The sequence below is a fragment of the Xenopus tropicalis genome, chromosome 1 (assembly GCF_000004195.4).
Source record: "Xenopus tropicalis strain Nigerian chromosome 1, UCB_Xtro_10.0, whole genome shotgun sequence".
NCBI lineage: Eukaryota > Metazoa > Chordata > Amphibia > Anura > Pipidae > Xenopus > Xenopus tropicalis.
Window position 1 is genome coordinate 25,934,957 of NC_030677.2, and position 19,114 is coordinate 25,954,070.

Here is a 19,114-nt window from a genome sequence, read left to right on the forward strand (position 1 = left end):
ATAGATAGATAGATGGATAGATAGATGGATGATAGATAGATAGATAGATGGATAGATAGATGGATGATAGATATGTGACTGTATAGATTGATAGGTTGGTAAGTGTGTGTATATATATATATGCACTGGGGTTTATTTGGAAGGGTTGAACTTGATGGACTTTGGTATTTTTTTTAACCCAACTTAACTATGTAACTATGTAAGTAATGTTTTAATATATAAGTGCGACCATTTTGTTTTATGTTTCTAGCTGAGAATACATGGTTAAATACCCATATCCAAAGGTTAAAAGATCTTAAAATTGTCTTTCCTAAGGTTTAATGTCATTGTTGACTGAGTTTTTTTTAAAAAACACACATTAAATGAGACAATATTATGGTCACAAAAGGCTATTAGCTTGCACATTTGTACTGCATTTTGGCTTGTTAGAGATCACAGGATCCGATATGAAATACCTCATTGTGCCGCTAAATAAAAGCTGGAAGGGAATGCAGCTTGTTTGATATCCATAAACAATAGAAATGCTTTACATTCCAGTGGGCTGCAACCCCCTGTGGCTTCTAATAGACTGTGGCTTCCCTGCAATATCCCCGTGGAGTTAAGGAAATGTGATCAGTCCAGATTTAATTATTTAGCCATACAAGCCCTAACGGTATTATCCAAATATTATTTTTTAAGGCTTCAGCTGGCAAATATGTTGTTTACCCATACTTGGCAGAGGCCTGTCCTGTTTGATCTCTACCATACTATTGCCAAAATCCCCTAACAACATGTCCTCTATAACTAAAATGTACCCTGTTTGTAAATTGTGTATAAATTGTATTTATTATGCCTTATAGCATTCCTGAAAGCTGTCCTGAATTAGGCAGATTTAAGCTGCCAATTTTGGCCCTTTAGACTGATTCAGCAGCTTATTTGCCCGTGTATGGGGCCCTCCGATGGCCAGATGGCGATGGGGCAGGTTTGACTTTCCCATCAGATCTAGAACTTCTTGTTGAGACCTTCCTTGTCCCAAAGGCCTGGATCCCCATCGTTGTGATCCGCTAGGGCTAATAGCCCAATGGCCTGCTTTAGATATAACATCATGAAACATAGAGGATTATAAATAAACAGCATTGACATGACATATATCCTACTGTTCCTTTTTAAAGGAGAACTATACACCCAGAATGAATACATAACCAACAGATAGTTTATATTATGTTAAGTTACCTATTAAAGAGTCTCGCCAAACTGGAATATATATATATCAGTAAATATTGCCCTTTTACATCTTTCCCTTGAGCCGCCATTTAGTGATGGGCTGTGTGCCCCCTCAGAGATCAGCTGACAGGAAATAATGCAGCTCTAACTGTAACAGGAAGTAGTGTGGGAGCAAAAGGCAGATCTCTGCCCATTCATTGGCTGATGGGGCCTAGCATGTATGTGTGCCTTGGCTTGTTTGTGTGCACTGTGAATCCTATGATCCCAGGGGGCGGCCCTTAATTCTTAAAATGGCAGTTTTCTATTTAGGATTACCCAATGGCACATACTGCTAAAAAGTATATTTTTATGAAAATGGTTTATTTAGATGAAGCAGGGTTTTACGTATGAGCTTGTTTATGATATAAATTTTGCATTGTTTACATGGTATAGTTTTTGTTTAAGTAGCAGACGACTTTCCTTTGTGATTTCCATCAGAAAACTCCCAGGGGTTCCCTGTTAACATGCCATGGATTTGTGCAAGAGAAATCCTATTATATTAGGACCCAGTGGGTAGTGGATATAGCCCACATCCAGAGGGGCTGCACAGGGCTAACTCCCTATGTGCTCTAATCATAGCACTGGGGCAAAAAAAAAGGGATTTGCCCAGTTTTAGCAAGCTTTATTTGAGATACTTAGGTTTGAGCACAGATGATTGTGTGCATAGATTGTTTGGCTGTTACCCCATCCCACTGCCTCCATACTGAGCAGAAATATATTCTGATTTAAGACAAAAATGTTCACTGGTGCTCATTTACTACATAGATACATTTGCACTAATGCCGTAACCAATCAAATATTTACATTTATCGTCCTTCCTGCAACAAAGGTAATGAAAGACTGGTTGCTGTGGGTTACTGCTCAGGCTCAGATTTGCCAAAGGTTAGTAAATGTACATCTCTAGTATATACTGGACATTACCCAACAACCTTTCCTGTGTTTCTTTAAGCAAAGCACTGACTAAAGATATTAGGAAGATAAATACTCTATTTCTAAGCAGACTTGCCCTATACTATAACTTAAAGGCTGAGAGCTCAGCTCATGAATATTGCTTCTCTGTATATTGGGAAAGAGGGTCATATTTTTGTCTGAGGTGACTAAATAAGAGATAGCATTGATATACATGCCTGCAATATTGTCCTTGGACACCAATGCAAAAGCACCATCTAGGGCTGATAAAGGTGTGGTGCAGTGTACATATAATAAGAAATTATGCTTTATATTTATAGAACAGTACATGCCACATTAACTGTACTTGCAAACAGAATATATATATATATACTGTATATATGGTTTTATGTTATTTTCTTGTTAAAAATAACAAATACACATAGTGCAATATATAGATATATGTATATATATCCCTTTCCCTTGCCAGGAATAATCCCCTTTATGTGTTTGGCTTGCCTCCTCCCGAATCCCCCTCCTCAGAGCTAAGCGAAATGCTTCCAATTTTTCCTCTCTAACATTGCTTGAAATGTAAACATGAGACTACCCCCTTGGCCTATTGGCTTACAGCCTATGTGTTTTTTCCTTCCCACCTAGAATCTTATAAATTGGTGCTGACTGCCCCCGCTATGTGCCCATTGATTAGCAGAGAGCAGGGCTGCCCAGTAGGAGCTGCCAAACTACAAACCATAATGAAGCTTCTGCTGAGCCTCTTAGCACTGAGCCTTCTCTTTCTCTTTGCTTTCTCCGCTCCGCCGACCTGCTATTCCAGGGTCTTCTCTCTGAGCAAAGAAATCACAGACTCCTTCCAAAGGATACAAAAAGCAGCCCCACCTGTAAGTGACTGGGAGACACTGAAGAGGGAAGGTTGCCTGTGATAATAATAATAATATTTACAATCTCTCTCGGCCTCTCTATTTACACAGGGACCCTGCCTGGATGCCCTTCCTACTCTCTATCTGGATATACATGTAAGTGATTCCTACTTGGTACAACTGCCTTACATTTATCTTATAATAACAAGTAATGGAGTACCCATTCACTTAAATCACATCTCCCTAATGGGCATCTCTCAATTATAATGTAAATATTTATTCTTTACCACATTAACGGGGTAGTCCACATTTAATTTGACTTTTAGTATGTTATAGAATGGCCAATTTGTAGCAACTTTCCAACTGGTATTCATTTTTTATTTTGTATAGTTTTTGAATTATTTGCTTTCTTCTTCTGACTCTTTCCAGCTTTCAAACCCCGACATCTAAAAAAGCAAATGCTCTGTGAGGCTACAATTTTATTGTTATTGTTACTTTTTATTACTTATCTTCCTATTCAGGCCCTCTCCTGTTCATGTTCTAGTCTCTCCTTCAAACCTCTGCTTTGTTGCTAGGGTAATTTGGATCATAGCAACTAGATTTTCAAACTGGAGAGTTGAATAAGAAGTTAAATAATTAACAAACCACAAATAATAACAAATGAAGTGCAATTGCAACCTGTCCGAGAATAGCTCTCTCTACATCATAACAAATGTTAATTTTAGGGTGAACTACTCTTTTAAAATATATCCTGGTAGTATAGCATTTTCTATGTGCTTGGAGACAGGCTAAAGAGACTTGGTTAATTCTAGTAGTTCTGGCACTCAGCGTGTCCAGGATTGACAAATAACTATATGAATGTAGACTGGCTGCTATCACTGAAAGCTGACAGATACAGCCTGCCTTCAGGCACTTGGGGTTCACTTCTTGCAGGAAGTATGTCCATTTTCTAAAAATACCAGTCATAGAGGCCTCTATAGTATAAACTTTATTACAATAAACACAAACAGAAATGCAGGATGACCGGTGCTCCTGACTGGGAAGGGCCATTAATGACATAAATCAGACATCCCACCTGAATCTATGCAGCAATGCAGTTCAACAATGCTAGAGGGCTAACACTTGGGACTTTCACTGATGGACAGTATACAGCAGTTTCAGCCATAGGCAAGGCCATTTGTATTATCTGTTGTTCAATGAGTTCATGGTTTGGAAGCAAGTGGGCGAGTGGTGAGTTCCCTCCAGTATGGAAAAAGCACAATTCTAGTTCTATTAGTAAAATATCAGGAGGTTTTGACTGGGGTTGCCCTTCCGAAAACCGGGCTGTCCTGGTCAAAACCGGACAGGTGGCAACCCTAATTGGAGGCAAAACAGTCCTTTGGGTTCATTTTTTGTTTCCCTTATTTATAGCAGATTTAGGGTATGGAGATCTAATTTATGAAAAGATCCCCAAAGGCCCCAAGTATTTCGGATAACAGGTCCTATAACCTTAACTGGAAAGACTGAAAAAAACAATAAAAATGTACAAATGAACAATGGAAATGCCTTTTGCTTGAATATATCTTGTTATGACCCCACACCATAGTGGAGCTGGGATCATGTAACATAAATAGAATTGACCCAACAGGGATGTCCAGCCTGTGATTGGATTTGGGATAGGGGGCCATAAATAAAGCACCACCCAATCTAATCACATCTCAAAACATACTCACTTGCCTGTGAGGTGAAGTTGTGATACAAAGGCAATGATAATAAGCCTCAGCATATTGGCGTGGGGGGCCATAAGCATAACCATAGCATGTAAAATAGATAAAAAAGGGGGAAGAAAAGTATAATTTGGGGGGTGCTAGCTTACCTGAATCAGTTTTTTGCTCTTCTAGACACTGATGAAGCTTATAATGATGGTCAAATAAAGCGGAATTTTAGTTCTATATATTGTTAGAACTATGGCTGAACAGTGAATACAGTAATGTTTTTTCATATCTCAGACCTTGTTATGAGCTAAGGAAGAGCACTCAGAGCCAAAGGTTCGGCCCTCAAGGCTGCTCAAACCAAAAAAGGCAGCCACTGTTTTTGGGTAATGTACTATGGAGTGCAGAGGTCTCATTAACTGATGCCACCCTACCCTACTTTAACCACCATGCTGTTAGTATACCCATTATCCCCCAATTGTCCTATATATATTTGTATATGGATATATAGCAGCAGCTGCTCTCTGCCTGCCTTCCATCTATTAATTCTATCTATTCCCTTGCAGAACTCATGCGTGATGACCAAACTGCGTACGTTCATTTCTGCCCCAAGGTGTGGGAGAATGCCCAGGGTGGAAGCCCTAAAGAAGAGAGTCCGGAACTTGTACAATATCATGAACTCCATTTGCAAACGGGTATTTATCTGTCTGATATGTTTTACTCCTTCCCTTTTTAGTCTGACATATAATAAACATGTTATTGCCTATTTTCTATTCCAGGACCTTGTTTTCTTTACTGATGACTGTGAGGCTCTGGAAATGCCTTTGTCAGTTTTCCACCCCGTCACGGAACCTTCTAGATAGTCACCATGAGTGGAAAAATTTATTTTATAGAGTGTTGTATAAGCAAACTGGCTGAGAATATGCTCTTGTAGGTATTTACTAGCGCCATTAAGGTATATATATACATTTGTAGGTGTTGGGTGGCCTGTAATATATATATAAACAGCATGTATTGGAGTGACAGTAAATTTAGCCTCATTCATGAAGGTGATTAAATATTATTCTATACCAACTCTGCTGTTGCCTAGACTAGTACAGAGCATGAACCTGTTCTTTGTAAGAATGTATTTAGTTGATTTTGTCTGGCTTCAATCAAAAGACAGTGTAGGTCTTGCCCACTGTTAATTAAAGCACATAATTATAATATTCAATGACATGTATCCATGGGTATACTACTGTTTCTCTTGCCTTTGTATCTTTGGAAATGTTTTTTTTTACTGAATCAATAAAATGTCTCTTTATAATATTAAAAATAATGTTTCATTATATGTATTATTTATACTGGGTATGAACATATGTTAAGGGAGACAACACCCTAAGAATCAATTTACCCATAATTTCCCCCCTAGAATTTTATTTTGAATACAGATATACTTATGCAAGCATAGTTTTATAGCATCACTATGTGCAGGCTTTTAAGGGAGTCATATTGTCTCTTTATAGCCCTCTTGAGACAGGCCACACCTACAAAGACATGGAGGCACCCCTCCTTTTCCCCCACCTGTCCCCTAACTTGCTCATCATTCAGTCATTCACGGATAAGTAAACCCTAAAATAAATTGATGTAAAATTGATGAGAGTGTTGTGCTAAGCACTTTTTCACATTATCTTGCAATTCCAAGATATTAAGGGTTGAAATACAGTTAATATGAATGCATTTCGTTACAACAGCGCCACCTGCTGGTCTCTTTCTGAACATGAACTAGTCAAGGACATTGTGGAGAAGTAGGAAGTTGTCAGGAGAAAGAAAGAGCTCTGATCTGGTTTCTAAGGTTTTTTCCTAACCAGAAGAACATCAGGTCAGTCCTCTTTCTTTCTCTGACATCTTCTGCTACTTTGTGTTTGGAAAGTGACCAGCAGGTGGTGCTGTTGTAACAAAATGTAACAAAAGTGCTAAATGAGCACTAAGAGGCATGCTTTCGCACTCTTATGTCCAGTTATTTCGTTATGTGGTACCAGATTGTCATTTTAGTGGTCAGTTAGGTAGCAGAATGCTGTGTGCAAACTGCAGAAAAAGGCTGCAATTGGGCATTCTGTTGTTTCAGAGCACAGAGACCTGTGGGTATCCTGCCCCCAACCTGCCCCCTTTAGCAGGCAGTGCAGACAGGGCTCAGCATCTGTTCCAGAGCTCAGCTTTCCCCAGGACACAAGTGCTTGTTAAGTGGGCACTATGGGCCGTGCTCTTACCCCCTGGGAACAGTAAATGAGTATTTGCCTGCATTTGAGTCTGAAATTAGCTTGGATAAAGCCGATTTTAAAGTGGCCTTCAGCCTGAAAGACTAAGGAAATTATGGAGTGTTAATATCCAGTTTACTATAGGCCTCGTATTCCCTACATTCGCACACAAACATGACCCAAGCCTCTGGTTAAAACACCTTGGGATTGTTGGCACTGATGTCTTAATTTCCCTGAACTGAGCAGTTCTATCCATGGCTATAGAGGCAAAAAATATGCTAGCACCTTATGGTATCCCTTTGTGTAACAATACCTTATTCCGTTTCATGAAAAATAAACAATTTATAGAAATACTCTTTTCATGTTACATGTTTACACTTCTTTGCTTCAGTATAATTAACCCTGTATCTATACTGGTCCCATCCACTACCATGCAGGAAGGTCACACATCAGGTGTTTTGAGTTTCAAAACAGACATTTGATGTTATGACCCCTCATCATCTGCATCAACCTCAGTGCTGGACCTATGGCCCTGAGTCTGACGTAAAACATCCAACAACCAATCGAAGCTTCTGAAAGCAACTGGGCATCCCAGATCCAAAGTCCCAGGCACAGAAAATTGTTGCCCCCCCCCCCTTCCCCACAAGTTACGTGTGCTCCCCAAGACACTTAAATACAAAGCAACCATCCTTAACAGGAATAACTATGTGTCAGTACAAATAATGGGGAAATATTCTGAGGTGGGAAATACAGGCTCAACAGATAAAATTCTACAGTTCTTCTACAGCAGACAGTTTTAAACCAGTTTTTTGGTAGAAATCTTTGACCGGTGAGAACACTAACCTATATAGTGAGGGTATGGCAGTACAAAATAGGTGTTTATAGCACAGAGATAGAAACAGTGGGGACATTTTTACTGCCCTGCTTGCATTTCCCCTTGATTTAAATGGGTATTAGTAGCATAAGAGGAATAGGTACCTAAAATATAGGGGAAGAGACAGGGAAACCGTTGGAAAGATTACTGCTTGCTGTACTTTCATTTTCTCTATAGCAATAGATCAGTAGAAGCCTTAAACCCACCTAAACTTTAAGGGACTTCAAAGACCCCTTACACCACCCAACTCAGTCATAATATTGAGGGTCAACTGCAATGCCTTCTGACTGGTCACTGGGGCAGTTTACAAACCACTTATCTTTTTTACCCATAGAATGAAGGTTCAAATTGTTTTTTTGTATGGCCTTTATCAATGATAAATTAAAAAATATTATTCCTTCAAGTGATCCCTGCCTATAATTGGCTGGAAGTGGACCAGACAATAAAATGTTAACCATTAATTCACCCTGTGATTGGCTGATCATTTGCACAGAGGGAAAGGTTGAGGTTTAAGGTGGAAAGTGGCTGGAGTTGGTGAAATTGTTGATGGAAGGAAGGGATTTAAGGGCACTGGCTTTTTGTATTGGCGAACAATACAAAAAGCTTTATTAGGTTTATGACATAGTCAGGTAACCCATAGCAGTTAATTCAATCTTTGCTTTTATTTGTCTAAATGCATAGGCCCAGAAAAGCTTTGCTTGGGGTTAGTGGGCTGAGCTAAACTTTACCTATGTTTGTGCCCCAGGCCGTCAATGGCAGATACAGTGATTCCAGACAGTGGCACAGGAGGATCTAGTGATGCCAGAGGAAAAGAATCAGGGCACATTGCCCACATTGCAGCTTCCTTCTCTGTGCTTATAGTGTCTTTATTCTACAGTTTATTGTACTCAGTCTGTAACCCTGTATAAATGAGGTACTGCATTGTTTTACTATGTTCATTGTACAAACACAGGGCTCCACCTGCTGGAATATCATAGCAACACACTTTAAATTAGAGCTCCACTAAGCCCAGTCCATAGGTTCTTGTGTCTGCCCTCATTCCTCCCCTACAGAGCATTATTTCTGCATATCCTTACTGTAGCTCAGCTGGTAGCAAATGTGGAAGGAAAGGTAGGTTAGACCAGCTTCCCTTAAGGGGGCCCAATGTAGCAACTGGGTGAGATTTAATTGAATGTATTATTACTGCACTTTTGTATTAGGTTCTGTGAAGTGGGGAACTTGCAGTTTCAGTCCGAAATTTCCCTAGTTCTCAGTCTGGTTGAAAACAGCCGTTCTTATCCTCCTACATAGCCCTCCACTTGTGTTTTAATAAGAAATGCACGCAGAGCCTACTGGGCCTAAAGGGGTTGTTGAGGTAACTTAGTATGATGTAGAGAGTTACATTGTGAGACAAATTGCAATTGGTCTTCATTTTTTATTATTTGTAGTTTTTTAGTTATTTCACTTTTTGTTCAGTAGCTCTCCAGTTTGGAGTTTCAGCAGCTATCTGGTTGCTAGGGTCGGGATTGAAATAGTTTTTGGCTGCTGGGGTCAGTGACCCCCAGTTGAAAGGTGGAAAGAGTCAAAAGAAGAAGGCAAATAATTAAATAACTATAAAAAAGAACTAGCTAAAAAATTGCTTAGAATTGGCCATTCTATAAAACTTAACTCAACGATGAACCACCCCTTTAAGGGTTATAACTAGATAAGTGGGAAGGGGAAAATAATCAAAAAAGTAAATGTTACAAGGGAAGGAGAAGGTTAACTGGAAGTGCAGACCCTATGTTTGCCCCTAGTCTGTATAAAACAAAAATGACCACAAAATGATGCCCTGAATGGGGTATTTCCCTTGAGATGGCGCAGCGCCCCTTTCAATGACACGGCTAACAGACCTTATCTTTCCTGCCGAGCAGCTTTCTTTAAAAGAGCGCTGGCCCTTTAAGCTGTTGGCATTAAAAGTCACATTAACGAGAACACGTCTATGATTCATGCACAGAATGCTCGGCCTGCCAGATGTATACATTTTAAATAAAGAGAAAAATGTTATTAGTGGCGTTTCAAACACAGATGAAAATCAGAACCGTTCATTAATCCCATACGTGGCTGCATGTGTATTTAATCTGTACATCTTCCCAGAGCCAGGCCTTAATAACCCTGCCTGCATGTCAGCACCTCTACCAGAGCCCTGTAATCCGGCTGCACTTTGGGGAAGGGTAAACTAAGTAAGGCAGCGTGCCCTCGCCCACACTCACTTCTTATCCGTGCCAAGATATTCATGGCTTTATGCTGGTTATTTGTCTGTACTTTACATGTGCTGCAATGTACCCCTAGAGTGAGTTATACAGCGCCTGAACCATAGAGTTTTCAGACCATGTTTGATACTTGAGGCTTAGGGTGATCAAGTGATCTGCTGAAGGCTTAAATGTACCCCTAGAGTGAGTTATACAGCGCCTGAACCATAGAGTTTTCAGACCATGTTTGATACTTGAGGCTTAGGGTGATCAAGTGATCTGCTGAAGGCTTAAATGTACCCCTAGAGTGAGTTATACAGCGCCTGAACCATATAGTTTTCAGACCATGTTTGATACTTGAGGCTTAGGGTGATCAAGTTACCTGCTGAAGGCTGCAATGAACCCCTAGAGTGAGTTATAGAGTGCCTGAACCATAGAGTTTTCAGACCATGTTTGTTGCTTGAGGCCTAGGGTGATCAAGTGACCTGCTGAAGGCTTCAATGAACCCTAGAGTGAGTTATAGAGTGCCTGAAACATAGAGTTTTCAGATCATGTTTGTTGCTTGAGGCCTAGGGTGATCAAGTGACCTGCTGAAGGCTTCAATTAACCCCCAGAGTGAGTTATAGAGTGCCTAAACCATAGAGTTTTCAGACCATGTTTGTTGCTTGAGGCCTAGGGTGATCAAGTGACCTGCTGAAGGCTTCAATGAACCTTAGAGTGAGTTATAGAGTGCCTGAAACATAGAGTTTTCAGATCATGTTTGTTGCTTGAGGCCTAGGGTGATCAAGTGACCTGCTGAAGGCTTCAATTAACCCCCAGAGTGAGTTTTAGAGTGCCTGAACCATAGAGTTTTCAGACCATGTTTGATACTTGAGGCTTAGGGTGATCAAGTGACCTGCTGAAGGCTGCAATGAACCCCTAGAGTGAGTTATACAGTGCCTGAACCATAGAGTTTTCAGACTATGTTTGATACTTGAGGCTTAGGGTGATCAAGTGACCTGCTGAAGGCTGCAATGAACCCCTAGAGTGAGTTACAGAGTGCCTGAACCATAGAGTCTTCAGACCATGTTTGATACTTGAGGCCTAGGGTGATCAAGTGACCTGCTGAAGGCTGCAATGAACCCCTAGAGTGAGTTACAGAGTGCCTGAACCATAGAGTCTTCAGACCATCTTTGATACTTGAGGCTTAGGGTGATCAAGAGTCCTGCTGAAGGCTTCAATTAACCCCTAGAGTGAGTTATAGAGTGCCTGAACCATAGAGTCTTCAGACCATGTTCGTTGCTTGAGGCTTAGGGTGATCAAGTGACCTGCTGAAGGCTTCAATGAACCCCTAGAGTCACAGAGACAGAGTACTTCCTGCACCACAGAGTTCTAGTCCAGGTTTGATGCCTGAGGCCTAAGGAGGCAGACAAAAGTGCCCTGCTTATGGCTACAAAGACAAATGTTATATCTAGAGGATAGATATACTCCCCCTCAATGGAAGTGACAATGGGGCTGTGATTGGAAGCATGGCATGTTGCTTTCCATAGTATAAACTTGGTGGTTATCATTGTATTCTTAGTTTCAATTCTACCCAAGGTTCTATCTGCAAGGAGCTGGCATGGTTGTCTGGGTTTCCTCTGGGTACATTTTTTTCTTCCATTACTTAAAGCACATAGATGTATATGGAGGCAATATATTAAAACTCAACTCTAAAATGGATGAACTGCCTCCCTTATAATTTTTAACCCACTCCATATCTATTTAAGCATACATAAACCTTTAAAATAATTTCACATGAAATTGACGTTGTGCTAATCTATGCACTTTTGCTATTTACATTTTTTTTTTTTTTTAATTCAAGATATTAAGGGTTTAAGTACTGGTAATATGAATGCCTTTTGTCACAACAGAGGTTATATAGATATAGATTGTAAGCTCTACAGGGCAGGGACCTCCACCCTCTTGTGTCTATGCAACTGTATCTTTTATTTATTTGTGTTTATTGTAATACTTTGTATTTATTTATTATTATATTAATAACCCCCTGTTTGTATTAATGTATTCTACTGTACAGCGCTGCGTACATAAGTAGCGCTTTATAAATAAAGATATACATACATGCATACAACAGCGCCACTTGCTGGTCACTTTCCGAACATGAAGTAGTGGAGGATGTTCTCAAGGATGAAGAAAAGGCGCTGAACTGATGTTGTTCTGGTTAGAAAAGATGTGAGAAAAGTTATGTGAACATTAGATCAGCCTCTTACTTTCTCCTGATAACTTCCTCAACAACATCCTTGACTACTTTATATTTGGAAAGTGACCAGCAGGTGGCGCTGTTGTAACAAAATGCATAAGACCCTGGAACAAAAAATAAATAAATAATGAATGTACATTGCAAAAGTTCTTGGAATAGCACTCTGGTCACTTTTACATTACCTTATTTTAAAGGTTTACTTATCCTTTATGCTCAGGCCATGTAATACGGCTTGACGTTTTGACTTGGCACACTGCTGCTTTTAATAAAACACCAATCCTCCCTCATAATGGATTTTGGCGTATATTTTTGCACGCAGCTGAATGCTAAGAACGTACAAGGGTGTGAAGACTTTTACGAGGCGTCGCAGCTGTACTGAACAATGCGCTGCATTATTTGAGCCCACATATTGAGCCTGCTCGTGATGATGTGCCATATGCCAAACAATAAACAGCCCGTGGCTGGTTTCATCACATTTACAAGTGGGTTCCTTATGTTTTACATTATTGGCCGGCTACATCATGCCAAAACAGCACGTTGCTTCCCAGAGCGGTCTGTCCCCAAGCGCAACCCTCCTGTGCAAATATTGTGTCTTCAGTTATCCAAGCCCCCCCCTTCCTTCTAATGAACCCCAATCTCCCCAATGCTCTTTCATAGTACTATTAATTAAAATACTATGGTGCTCTCATATCTAAGAGAGGCTTTATTTCTAGCACAGATAAACCAGGAAGGGGTTTGTTTATACAGAGCTTTTACCACCAATTTTGGAGATGAACTCATTCAGTGGGGCTCATGCACAGACTGAAAGAAACCATGACCGATCTCCTGCTCGACTTTCATTACTTTCATCTACAGCTCTAATATCCAATGAAGGCTCAACATGGGCAGTGCCCTGGCGCATTATTCTTGGCAATTCTACTGGGGAAGGACAAGTTAATATGGTGTTGCAGTAAAAACTGGATGAAGTGATGGTGTTGTTGCTCTACAACGAATGTGCTGCAAATAAGGAATTTGGGGTGCCAGTGGTGCTTGACCATCAAGAATATGTTTATTTAACACAGCTGAAATAATACAAGGTGGCATATGAAGCAGCTGAAATACATAGTGACATTTACTACAAACAGGCACCAGTAACATGAGGGTGAGGGGACTTGGTAGGATTAAAGAGATACTGACACCTGAAATGAAACTGTTTTTTAAATATATCATTACACTGTCTTTGTATGAACTTTAGAATTCTGCCATTAAAGTATTCACCTGATGCTTTTACATTACCTGTCTGATCCCCCATGTTCCTCTATGAGGGGGCGGCCATATTTGTGCAGCAGGAGGCCGTTAGCATTAGAAGCTATAACTGACAGTTTGGGAAGGGACAGTCAGGTTGGCAAAACAGTCAGGTTTAGGGACTTCAGGTATCAATTACTGACACAAGCAGCCCCTTCAGTGAATAACAATCAGTATGACCTATAGTGAACTTTTAATGTACATTCATATTTTGAAAAGTAGTTTATTTGTGTCAGTGTTACTTCATGGAATACTGTATATACTCGAGTATAAGCCTAGTTTTTCAGCACCCAAAATGTGCTGAAGAAGTCACCCTCGGCTTATACTCGAGTTGGCTTGCCCCTTTAGTTTCCTGTCCCACATTGTTTTTAATCTTTATGCCTGAACTGTCACTTTCTCTCAATGCTCTTCCCCCAGGCATCCTTCTATAGACTCTGGCTGCAACTTTTTCACCTCCAGTTGCTTCATCTACCTTCCTCACCTGTCCCATTCTGCACTAGACATTGCACTTTATATTCTATATAAACTATATATAGTTTTGAAGGATTTTAACTCTTTGTGTTTTAGCTTGGTTGCTGATTTAGCTAAGGGGGTAGTACTCTTAAGGTATTATTGTTGATACCATATTGTTTTTGTTGACCCTCTTCTCCACTTACAGAGCTATTTTACTGTTTTTCTTTCAAATATTTAAAAACATATGCCCCACTGATGCCTCAGTTAATGTCATTTTATTGGTATTTATTTTGATTATTGAAACTTAGCAGTAGCTGCTGAATTTCCCACCCTAGGCTTATACTCGAGTCAATAAGTTTTTCTAGCTTTCTTAGGTAAAATTAGGTACCTTGGCTTATATTCGGATCGGCTTATACTCGAGTATATATGGTTATTGTAACCCACCCCCCTATGGAAGCGTCTAAGGAAATTGTAATCTTGACTGATTCATCCCATCTATCAATCCTTGTTGGAGCCAAGTGCTGCTCTTTCTAAGCTGTCTTTACTATTTTACATGCAGTGCCCACAACTGCTGCAATCAACTGCAACTACCTGGCTCATAACACTACTGGCAATGAGAAGAGGTGGAGTTGGAGAAGGTGGGACCATGCCTAGAGCTCCCACGTGAGGGTGTCGAAATATGTGTGCACCCGGGGTATCCAACTGTGATTTATAAATTATTAAATATTATCAAATTATTAATTTTTTCTGCACTTTTGCAGTTTCAGTTCAGGAATTCGCACCAGGTCTAGTAAGTAACCCAGGGCAACCAATAAACATTGGACTTCTTATTAAAAGCAAAAAAATCTGATTGGTTGTTGCAGGTTAGTAAGCCTTGTACAAACTTTCTGAGTTTTATTACATTACCCCATTAAACATGAATCTGGTTGCCTGGGTACCACATACCCTAGCAACCAGTTAGAATTAGAAAGTGGAAGATGAATAAGAGGGGCCCACATAAACAAGTTTGAGTCCCTCTATAGTAACAACCATCCAACTGCCAGTGAGGAACATTGCAGGGCACACGGTGGGAATAAAGAGTTAAAGACGGAGAAAGAATGTTAATATATAAGAGCTGAAGGCAATTTTCCATATAATCTTATATTTAATTGTCTTTGCTGAAACATTTGGAGCTGATTAGATTGTGTGCGGAGATGTTCTCCCTTGAAAATCTGAACTGGAAGGCGAGCCAGAAATAAATGAACCTTTGGTCAGTTGCTAATGATGTGAATGAAGAGACGTTTCTAGAAAAAGAAATCTTCCCACAAATGAAAAAAAATGGTACTTTCCATCGTGTGGAGCCACTAGGTGGCGCTCTAACAAGGTGCTTAAAAGCGAACTAAACCCTAAAAATAAATGTGGGTAAAAATGCCATATTTTATATACTGAACTTACTGCGTCAGCCTAAAGTTATAGCATCTCTATAGCAGCAATGATCCAGGCCTTCAAACTTGTCACAGGACAAGGAAAGTGTCAGTGGCACTGCACGTGCTCAGTAGGTTTTGGGCAGATGGGGAGAAGCTGAGCTTAGGGGTCATAGCAAATTATCAGCACAGAGTATGGGCAGGGAATCAGCAGGAAAGAAGATGGGGGGCTACTGGGGCATCTTTGGGGGCACAGATCTTCCCTGCTAAAGGGCTGTGGGTGCCTTGGGCCGGTACAGAAGCATAAAACAAAATTTACAACATTTCTAGTCTACTTCTATAGTTAGGCTTTATTTTTCCTTTAAAGTAGTAGGGTTTAGATGGTTGGAAGCTGCTATAGGATATTTGACTTCCAGAAATCTCCCAGAAATCTGGCAACATAACAATGGGACAGTCCATAAATGGGCAAATACAAGCTGAACCCCTCCAGCTTACTGACCATTGTTTGGGTCCTTGGTTGGGTCACCTTAGGGACCATATAATGACTATTTTCAAATGTTTACAAACTCCCAGAACAAATCTCAGGTTCACCTCCCACAGGCAGCATAGGGCAGGCAGAGTATGGTACACACAGGCAGCATAGGGCAGGCAGAGTATGGCACACACAGGCAGCATAGGGCAGGCAGAGTATGGCACACACAGGCAGCATAGGGCAGGTAGAGTATGGCACACACAGGCAGCATAAGGCAAGCAGAGTATAGCACAAACAAGCAGCATAGGGCAGGCAGAGTATGGCACATACAGGCGGCATAGGGCAGGAAGAGTATGGCACACACAGGCGGCATAGGGCAGGCAGAGTATGGCACACACAGGCGGCATAGGGCAGGCAGAGTATGGCACACATAGGCAGGGTAGGGCAGGCAGAGTATGGCACACACAGGCAGCATAGGGCAAGCAGAGTATAGCACACACAAGCAGCATAGGACAGGCAGAGTATGGCACACACAGGCCGCATAGGGCAGGCAGAGTATGGCACACACAGGCGGCATAGGGCAGGCAGAGTACGGCAAACACAGGCAGCATAGGGCAGGCAGAGTATGGCACACACAGGCAGCATAGGGCAGGGAGGGTATGGCACACACAGGCAGCATTGGACAGGGTGGCTATGGCACACACAGGCAGGGTAGGGCAGGCAGAGTATGGCACACACAGGCCGCATAGGGCAGGCAGAGTATGGCACACACAGGCCGCATAGGGCAGGCAGAGTATGGCACATACTCTGCCTGCCCTATGCTGCCTGTGGGAGGTGAACCTGACAGAGGTTTGTTCTGGGAGTTTCTTAACATTTGGAAATAGTCATTATATGGACCCTATGGTGTGTATCCACAGGGGAGGAGGCATATGGATTTAAGGGTATGTCTAACTATGACAAAATATAATTCTTTCACATATGAATGAAGGGTGATATCCCTACAGTGAGCACCAACCATTTGGGTTTTTGCTGTACTACCACCATTAATGTGGGTATGGTTTTTAAAGCTTTTGATAACATGGGTGTGGTTTGAAGTGGGTGTGGTTTTAAAAAGGGGAGTGGTCAAAACTGGCTTCCATTATCTTCCCTCCACCATGTTAGGCAGAAAAATTCTCGCCCTCTGTACCACAGAAGTTGGACAGCACTGGTCTATATATATCTATATAGTCTTGACACATTCACACAGAGCACTTTCCACTGGAGCTTACAATCTAAGGTTGTAAAAAAAAAATCATGACATATCTGCAACTGTTTGGCTTTATTCAAATTGTTTTATTTAGAACTGTTTTAATGTAAGTCTATAACGGTGGTAAAAAAAAAAACCTGTGAAAGAAGGGGCCCCCACACTCCCCCAAATGCCCCCCCAGCACATGCATCTTATCTTTAACTTTGGCGTAGTGGGAGGCTGCGGTGGCAGGCCTGGTGGTCCCCAGTCCGACACTGTTGAAGTTTTCAGGAAAAGAAAGATCTGATGCTCTTCTGGTTAGGAAAAATATTATAAACCTCAGACAACTTTTCTCACGTCTTTCTTAACCAGAAGAACATCAGATCAGCCTCTATCTTTCTCCTGACAGCATCCTCGTCTACTTCATGTTGGGAAAGTGACCAGCAGGTGGCGCTGTTGTAACAAAATGCATTCATATTCACAGTACTTATTTCCAATTGTTTTCCTGGCATAGTATAACAGTGTTCTGTATCTGACTTTTGATTGATTTATAGAGATCACTTCATCTACAGCCTGAAGTATATATAGCTGGGGTGTTAGCACTTTTGGAAAGTCTAGTTTCTCTGCTAGGAGAGTAGAGGCCTCTGACCCAAACAGGGCCACTCGGGGCCATGACCAGGCTATAAGGAGAAAGTTGGTGGTTTCAGTGCCGCATCTGTAGCATTTTGCCTCACTGTTGTGCCCCAAGGGGCCCAATAGTATTGGTGAAACCATTTAAACCAAACGAGTTTCCGTCTGTCCATCTGTAATCCCTTGGTTTGGTGTCCAGCCTCAGAATTACCTTTAGTACCTTTACCTTTATGCTTTATAAGATCAAGTAACAAACATGTGGGGTTCATCACCGAATGTTTAGCAGCTCCCATGGCAGCCAACAAAATACCTGGAATAATATCTCAGTAGCCACAATGTCACACTGGACCTGCCTTGACTGTGTCTAACCTACACACATAACTGGGGTAACTATTGGAGGTGCAGTTACTCTTCTAGTCTTCCTTACAGGAGGCAATCACTATGTCCCCCCCCACTTGTATATATATAAAAGAAAACAAGCAGAGACAGAATGTTCTCTTTCCATAATGACATTTCCCTTCTTACTTCACTTTCTATTTAATGGGAAATAAATGCAAGATAAACCCCCCTTCTAAATAGGATCCATTCTCCCTTTCATGAGAAATGATGCATGCTACGGGAAACTGCTTCTCCCCACTCACAAGCAATATGGCTGGCAGTTTGTATGTTAGGCCCCAGCACATAGGCCCCAGCACATAGGCCCAGTATATCTCCCTGAATGCTCTTTTATGTACCAGTCCCTTTTATTTGTGCATTAGTCTTCCTTTAATGTTACAAGTGAAGTATCCGTGTTCCACATGTTCTCAGTTAACATAAACTGTGAGATTGCCAAGCTTGATTTAGGAAGAGTACGGAGAAGTTCATAAAGGGAATTGATTAAAGCATACTTTAAATTGCTTTCCCTCAGTGCTGGAAAATCATTGGAAAGAACACAAAAAAAACCTTGTTAAACGTAACAAGACAGGGAGGAAAAGCTAAGCCCCCGTTTCTGGGAAATTCCCAGGGCCCTAATTATTTTCCATATTACTTGTTTTTGGGTTGTAAATATACAAACGCGGTTAACCCCTGCAAATCAGAGACCTCGACTGAGCACGAAACCCAAGAGTCGACAGTAGCGGCCATTTAACATAAATTGCAACACAGAGTGAGTTGTATGGAGTTGCCATGGGTATTTATTGTGGGTATATAGTATATAGGTCCCTCCCAAGCCATAGAATGAGACGTATGGGTATTTATTGTGGGTATATTGTATATAGGTCCCTCCCAAGCCATAGAATGAGACGTACGGGTATTTATTGTGGGTATATAGTATATAGGTCCCTCCCGAGCCACAGAATGAGTTGTATAGGTATTTATTGTGGGTATATAGCATATAGGTCTGTCCCGAGCCA

General features: G+C 41.1%; 1 protein-coding gene across 1 annotated transcript; it reads left to right on the forward strand.

Annotated features, from left to right (window-relative positions):
• The first annotated feature begins 2,811 nt into the window (after positions 1-2,811).
• On the forward strand, positions 2,812-6,004 carry cytl1 (cytokine like 1). Its single transcript, XM_002939045.5, has 4 exons — positions 2,812-3,026; positions 3,117-3,161; positions 5,263-5,391; positions 5,476-6,004. The coding sequence occupies exons 1-4, from the start codon at positions 2,820-2,822 to the stop codon at positions 5,557-5,559; spliced, it is 465 nt and encodes a 154-aa protein (XP_002939091.2). The 5' UTR covers positions 2,812-2,819; the 3' UTR covers positions 5,560-6,004.
• The last annotated feature ends 13,110 nt before the right edge of the window (positions 6,005-19,114 follow it).

Coding starts and splice junctions, on each gene's coding strand:
- cytl1 (XM_002939045.5), top strand. CDS start 2,820: ATGTGCCCATTGATTAGCAGAGAGCAGGGCTGCCCAGTAGGAGCTGCC. Junction 3,162..5,262: donor CTCTCTATCTGGATATACAT/GTAAGTGATTCC, acceptor ATTCCCTTGCAG/AACTCATGCGTGATGACCAA. Junction 5,392..5,475: donor TGAACTCCATTTGCAAACGG/GTATTTATCTGT, acceptor TTTCTATTCCAG/GACCTTGTTTTCTTTACTGA.